Here is a 7,750-nt window from a genome sequence, read left to right on the forward strand (position 1 = left end):
CTCACTCACTCACACTCTCACTCACTCACTCACACTCTCACTCACTCACTCTCACACACTCTCACACACACACACACACACTCTCACTCACTCACTCTCACACACTCTCACTCACTCACTCTCACACACACACACACTCTCACACTCACTCTCACACTCACTCACTCACACTCTCACTCACTCACTCACTCACTCACACTCTCACTCACTCACTCTCACACACTCTCACACACACACACACACACTCTCACTCACTCACTCTCACACACTCTCACACACTCACACTCACACACACACACTCACACTCACTCACTCTCACACACTCTCACACACACACACACACACTCTCACTCTCACACACACACACACACACTCTCACTCTCACACACACACACACACACACACACACACTCACTCTCTCACACACTCACTCTCTCACACACACACACACACACACACACACACACACACCACCAACTTTGCTAAATTGCTGATGAAGAACATGATCAGCTGTGATTGAGCAGCATGTAAATCCAACTATTTTCACGGTCGTTGTGGTCGTGATCATTTTGTGAGGCCACATCGAAAAGGCTCGGATGAGCCAAAGTTCTACAAGTTGTGCCTCCGTCACTTGTGTCCCGATCACAGGCTGCACCGCTGCTCCGTCTTATTCGCCGACGTTTACGTGTTTGCGCGTGAGCAGTGTGAGCGGCTGCGGTGACAGCCTCACGAGCGATTGATGATCGGGAGCTGTGAGGTGTTAATCGCGTCTCGTTACCCCGCGTATACGACACGACGCACGATGAAGGCCAAAATCGGCCGATCACCAAAACGGTCGCACGACTCAAAATGGGCCAAACGGCGCACAGTGTCTGTTCAGCTTAACACGTGTTTTCTGTGTGCAGACGACAAGAAGGAGCCGGGCGCCGCTCGCCGCAGCCGATACTACATGAAGTATGGAAACCCGAATTATGGCGGCATGAAAGGCATCCTCAGCAACTCCTGGTAAGGCTCAGAGGTCAAAGGTCATTTCTCAGAGGTCCATCCGGTGTAGATGCAGCTCTGCGTCACAGTCGTCAGTGTTTAATAAAGTTTTGTCTGCTTCCCGTTCAGGAAGAGGCGGTACCACAACCGACGGATTCAGCGAGACGTCATCAAGAGCAAGAAGCCTCTGATTGGAGACAGCATGGGCCACACGCCGCCGTACACACACCGACACTCGGGTGAGATCACGTCGCCCTGGCACAGAGAGGGCGGGGTCAGTTAGGCTTTGATCCCGAACCCAGACGAGCCCTCGGAGTATCGAAGGCGTTTTCTCCCGTCGGCCGTAAATTTTCGTGGTTGGCCGTTAACAGTGACACGCGGCTCGTCTGTCTGTACCCTCGTCATCCACGCCACGATGACCTCACAGCACCTTGGCTCCCAAAGGGAGAGAGGAGCCTCTGGGCGGTGGATAAATGTCAGAGCTGTAGACTAACTTTCTGCCACGGCGGCACAAACGTTTTAACCGCACCACAGTTTCACACGTGCACTTTTTGGGGGCAAGTTTGTGTCCACAAATGATTCAGTAACAAGCTTGTGCTTAAAGTGCGTTGACGCTCTTTGGTGATATTGTAGACAATGTTAAACTTAATCATCACATCGGCTCCTCTGACGACCTGTTTGCTGCTGAAAGGGGGGGGAGGGGACACGTGGGCATTTATCGCAGCATATAATGTGTTTCTGCTGCTTTTTCAGCGCTCGGAGGCTGATGGCTCCGTGTCAGAGCTGGCTGTGAACTTCAGACAGATCAGGCCTTAACTTAACAAAAATGTTATCAGTCGTTCTTTTCATCTTCTCTTGTTACCCACAGCTTCATCCACTCTGTCGGGCCTACGCTGCTCACCCGGGCTGGGTACCATCACTACTCGACTGGATTCAGTTTTGTCTCACAGTCAGAAATATTGTAATTCTGATCATTTATCAGCACTGATACTGTGAGACTTGAGCATCACAGCAGAGGATAAAACAGAAAAACATGAAGCAGATTTTTCTGGCCTGGATTTTATAGCAGAGAAACTTAAAATGTTCTGCAGTTTTGCATCATTTTAAAACGTTTACATTTCTTCAGTGTTGAACAGCAGAAATGAGGCTTTCTTGTCCGAGGAGCAGACTGATGGGTGAATGAATAATGCAGAAAACTGAGATCAGAGAGAGAGCTGTGCAGGAAGTGTGCTTTTGATCGTGCTGGAAGCAAAACAGCAAAAGTCAGAGTGAATTAATGACGATGTTGATCAAATCTGAAGCGTAGTTTGCTGCTTCTTTTGCTGCTGGTTCAGTGAGTTTTGGTCGGAGAGAAACAAAACCTGCAGCTCAGAATCGGCGCAAAAAAGACGTAAACACAGAGCGGGCCCGACGGCGTGTCCGTGTACGATGAGAAAGCCGACAGCTCTGTGTTTGTGTGGAGTTTGTGTATCTGCTCTTATTTACCGTTTGTTGAAATAGTTTTGTGAGCTTTAACCTGAGATTTCGGCGTTTCTGACAAAATACATTTAAAAGTCGATTCAGGATTTAATGACTCGATATGGCTTTATTCAGCTCCTCGCCTCCCTCTGTCCACCTGCACTTTAGAACCACAGCCAATCACAGAGGTCCCGCCCCTGACGTTCACTGATTGGGACACACGATAGGGGCATGTGTTAGTTGTTGACCACACGGAGACTTTGAGAGTTGCTGAGACTTTTTTTTCTTTTTTACTGGAACAGCTGTTTTTCTTAGTCGCACCATTGAAACGATTGGTCTCTAGAGCCCTAAATGTGGTTTTCTTCTGCTTCATGCTAACGTTTTCATGACTTCTGTGCTTTCAGCGGATCTCGTCAACCTGCCCGAGGAGCCCATCAAGGAAGAAGAGGAGGAGGAGGAGGAGGAAGAAGATGGCGACGAGGACATGGACTCTGACGACAGGGTGGTGGAGTACAGGGAGAGGGGGGACAGGGGCGGTGGCTCACGCTCACTGGGGGCGGGGCTCCACAGCCAGACGGACCGCTCTCCGTCTCCGTGGTCCGAGTCGGACGAGATGGACTACGACCTGGAGCTGAAGATGATCTCCACGCCGTCGCCGAAGAAGAGCAAGAAGATGACGATGTATGCCGACGAGCTGGAGACGCACCTGAAGAGCATCCGGTCAGAGTCGCTCACCTGTGTGTGTGTGTGTGTGTGTGTGTGTGTGTTATTTTCTATTCAGTTTTATTTTTACAACAACAGTCGCCTCAAGGCGCTCCTACAATAATACGTACAGAGAAAAGCCCAACAATCATATGACCCCCTATGAGCAGCACTTTGGCGACAGTGGGAAGGAAAAACTCCCTTTTAACAGGAAGAAACGTCCAGCAGAACCAGGCTCAGGGAGGGGCGGGGCCATCTGCTGTGATTGGTTGGTTACAAAAGACATGCTGCAGACTGAGTGTGTGTGTCTGTGTGTGTGTGCACGCCTCTCAGTGAGGCTGAGCATTAAATTAAAATGGAAAGAGCCATCATGTTTGCTCACAGCTTTTATTTTGAAAATCAGGGGTGCCGCAGTGTTCCTGCTTCCTTCAAATACCAGAACCTTGTTTTTACGTCTGAGTGGGCGGCCTCACAGGAAGTGACATCATAGAAAAATCAGGCATTCTGCAGTTTTGGGTGATGATGGTGGGAAGTGGGCGGATCCCGAGTTAAACTTTATTTAACTTTGAAGCGAGTGAGAACGATTGGCTGGTCACCAACCAGCAACTGTAAAACAACCACTACCACATACTACTTCCTGTGTGGGCGGATCTTTAGTCTCCAGGCTGTTGCTGTGAGTACTGACAGTTACTGTGTCCCAAAACCTAAGCTGCATCCTCCGGAGGACCGAGAAGGCCGGAAGTAAACAGCTCTGAAACTGGACGGTCTCGCCTTCAGATCTGCGTCAGCGCTGTCTCGGTGGAGTTTAATAAACTCGTCCGTCTGCTCCTTGCTGTCTAAAATGTAACAGGACACTGGAGTAAACTCGACCATCTGTTTAATCAGTTTTCTGTTTGACGTTTATTCAGCTGTGTGAAAACCACCCGGGGGATTAATAAAGTTTTATTTTATCTAATAACTTTAATCTGAGCCAAACCGATTTACTCACGAGCAAATAAAACAAAAAGCCCAACAATAACGTTTTTAGGTTGTCTAATAGGGCTGCCACGATTAGTCGACTAGTCACGATTAGTCGACTAGTCACGATTAGTCGACTAGTCACGATTACGTCGACTATCAAAACCGTCGACGACTGATTTAATAGTCGACGCGTCGTTTGAAGCTTTGTAAGATCACAAAAGACGCAGGAATAAGTAGCAGGATTTAAGAGTGTAATAACGGACTGAAACAGAAGATGGCAGCACTGCATGTACAAGGATGCCAGCTGCCGTTAAACCCAGAAGAAGAAGAAGCAGCTGTGTCCCAGAATTCATAGCGCGGCCCAGCTCAGTTTCCAACAATGGCGGCAGCTAGTTAGTTTTAATATTACTCTTATTATTCTTTCTGGGTCACAAAATAAACGTTTAACATATTTTCAGGTGAGAATGTAGCTGTGTAAACCTCAAATATCTGCTCAGTTTATCAGGACACCGCATATTTTCAAAAGCGCTCCGACGTTTTCGGAGACGTCTGTTACCCACTAGCTCGATAGCTAGCCGGGGGCTAGGCTCACTAGCGCCGTGAGAACACCGGACTCCCGGCTAATCGTTTTCAAACCCACCGCCGTCTTTCGCTGCTCAGGTTAAACATGATATATAAGTCACTTAGATAACTTAAAAATGTTATTGTTTGGCTTTTTTAGTATTTTATTTGTTCCTGAGTAAATCAGTTTGGCTGAGATTAAAGTTATAGTTTTTACACAGCTGAATAAACGTCAAGCAGACAGCTGATTATCAGAAGTGTGAGATGCTCCAGAATTTACTCCGGTGTCCTGTTATATTTTAGATAGAAGGAGTTTATTAAACTTCACCGAAACAATCTGCAAATGTCATTAAAATTTTATAAACTATCATCTTGTCTTTATTTTTAGTTAGCACAGACCTTAAACACTTAAAGCTGTAAGCTAATGATAGTTATATAAGAGCAGATGCTGCTGGTGCAATAAGCTGTAGTTTTACGTCCAATGGATGATGATCTGATTAGTGACTAATCGCAAAAATAATCGCTGACTAGTCGACTATCATTGTCTAAGTAACTTATATATTACATTTAAACTGAGTAGCGAAAGACCGCGGTGGTCTGTAAAGTGTCTGGTGTAAATACTGTTATGTTTTCTTTATTTACTGTGCTAAGTTCCTTCCTTTTACTTTATATCTTATACTTTTACTACGGTTATTTATTACTGTGCTGCTTCTTGTTTTATTGCTGCTGTGAGCTACCAAACAAATTTTGTTGTATAACTACAATGACAATAAACTTCTTCTTTGTCTCTTTATCTTATCTGAAAACGATGTGCCGGGAGTTTGCCGTTCTCGCCCCGGCTCGCTGGTGGGTAACAGATGTCTCCGAAAACGTCGAAGCACTTTTGCAAATATGTGGTGTCTTGATAAACCGAGCAGATATTTGAGGTTTGCACAGCCACATTCTCGCCTGGACATATGTTAAAAGTTTATTTTGTGACCCAGAAAGAATAATAAGAGTAATATTAAAACTTAGTTGCAGTAAAGGACCTACCCGACCCATCCTTCAAATTCGGGGAAATGGAGGAGGCATTTTGGGATATATTTGGAGGAGTCTACGCCGCGTTGCTGTGATGTAATCGGCCTACAAATGCGGCCTCAGGAGGATGCAGCCTAGGTTGTGGGACACAGCTAGTGAATGCACGAAAGATTTTCTTCTGCTCTGATCATTAAACCTGCAGGAATGTTTCGCCGCCGCGCTCACACACGTTTGCTTTGCGTTTAACTCTGCCTGTGTCGCACCGTTCAGGAACAGGATCGGAACGTCGGGATCACAGAGCAGGACCAAAGCCTCGTCGCCCTCTAAGGTGACGGACGTGCGGCAGCTGCTGGAGGAGAAGCGGCAGGGCCACTCTCAGCACAGCCAGCCCCCTCCGGTGGTCAGCGGCGGGAAGACAGGTGAGCGGTTTAAATCCAGGTGCTTGCTGTGCTGCCGTGAGGCGGGCCTCTGACTCTGACGCTCTCCGCAGACGTACGGCAGCGGCTCGGGAAAAGACGCTACTCTCCAGACAGACGCCGCTCCCCCTCACCGCTGTCCCCGAGAGACACTCCCCTAGCCAGAGATGTGCATCGCAGACTGGGCGTGGCCAGTCAGGACAGCAGAGGCCACTGCTCAAACTCATCCACAGACAGGAAGACGGGTACGGAGGCGACGCCAACCTCTGTCGTCTTCTTTCTTTGCTGTGTGGCGTTTGTAACGCTCTCTCTCGTCTGCAGGCGGGCTGTGGAGCAGACTCGGCTCCAGCGACGACGACGGCAGCAGCGCTGCCGCCAGACGTCACGACAGGTCAAGCGGCCGCTCGGCGGGGCTGTTCTCCTCTTCCTCATCGGGCCGGGATGGCGGTGGCAGCAGTAGAAGCGAGAGGAGGCGTGGTGACGGAGAGGGGGACAAGGAGGAGGAGGACGACAGGCGCGGGGACGAGGAGGACGACTCGACGCTGCAGAGGATGTGGGGCGCCATGATCAAACAGAAGCAGGAGCGTCTCACCCACAAGATGAAGAAGAGTCGGCTGGACAACCTGCCCTCGCTGCAGATCGAGATCAGCCGCGACAGCAGCGACGAGTCCGACGCCTGAACCACACGAGGAGGAGGGGGCGGAGCAGTATTTCCTCTGATGGACGACCCGGGTGAGTTGGGGAACGGGGCCGGGCGGCGAGCTTCTCCCTTTGAAAACACCTGAAATAATGACTCGTAAATATCAACAGAAACATTTCATAAAACTTCTCCAGGGAGCCGCAGTCCACCTCGACTGCTCCCTGAAGCTCCGCCCACCTTTAATTTCAACTTCCTGCAGTGTGCGCCCTCCTCACTTCCTGTCTGAAGCGAGGTGAAGTTGCAAATTGTCACTTTATCATCCAGATCAGTGACAGTTGTTTGGGGGCGTGGCCTCTAATCACCTGCTGCAGGTGAGGCAGAATAGAGCCAAAGGAAGCGATCCGTCCCCTGAAGTCGTATCGCCCAGTACTGAGGGGTCAGTCGGGTTGTGAGGTCATTTCCTGCCTCGGCGTTCCGGAGTTTGTTCACTCGGCTGTGGATCTGAGGACATTTCAGAGGAAGTCCTGCGAAGTTCGGTGCTAATTATGAGCAGAGGGCGAAGCTTTGGTTCCCGCGGCCTCCTCTCCTCCTGCCTGTGGTGTTCTGTCAGGATGTGGCAAAGCATCATGGGAAACTCTCCGCTCACCTGCTGCTGCTCTTCTTGTCACCATTCTCGCTCGCCACCATTCCTCAGCTTTTCCCCGTATGACTGCAGCTCAGACAGTGAAGTGACTCCGCCTCCAGCGTGTGGTGTAGGCGTGGTGTTAGCGCTGGCAGGACTGGGGCGTCCGCTGTGGGACATTTTCCTACTTTTTGTCTCTTTATTATTATTTTTTTCTTCTAAACACCTTGTTGATGACCCGGATGTGTGTGCGAGTGCGAGTCCATCGACTGTTCCTGTGACGTCACATGATGTGTTGTTTTTAAATGAAACCTTTGGGTCCACGTGCAGGTGACACCACACTGCTGCTCCTGAGATGAGATCATTATTAAAGTACCGGCTGATGTTTTA

General features: G+C 49.2%; 1 protein-coding gene across 2 annotated transcripts in view; it reads left to right on the plus strand.

Annotated features, from left to right (window-relative positions):
- The window catches only part of ncbp3 (nuclear cap binding subunit 3), a 13,605-nt gene extending 5,855 nt beyond the window's left edge, over positions 1–7,750 (plus strand). For both annotated transcript variants that reach the window (XM_085471169.1, XM_085471170.1), the window contains exons 8-13: positions 906–1,005; positions 1,114–1,223; positions 2,847–3,162; positions 5,953–6,101; positions 6,173–6,343; positions 6,420–7,750. In XM_085471169.1, coding sequence (XP_085327295.1) covers positions 906–1,005; positions 1,114–1,223; positions 2,847–3,162; positions 5,953–6,101; positions 6,173–6,343; positions 6,420–6,778 — 1,205 coding nt within the window. In that variant the 3' untranslated portion in view covers positions 6,779–7,750. The remainder of the gene's footprint in view (positions 1–905; positions 1,006–1,113; positions 1,224–2,846; positions 3,163–5,952; positions 6,102–6,172; positions 6,344–6,419) is intronic.

The sequence above is a fragment of the Copadichromis virginalis genome, linkage group LG10 (genome assembly GCF_057382275.1).
Source record: "Copadichromis virginalis isolate Kocher_CV1m ecotype Utaka linkage group LG10, C_Virginalis_male_GT1.1, whole genome shotgun sequence".
NCBI classification, from domain to species: domain Eukaryota; kingdom Metazoa; phylum Chordata; class Actinopteri; order Cichliformes; family Cichlidae; genus Copadichromis; species Copadichromis virginalis.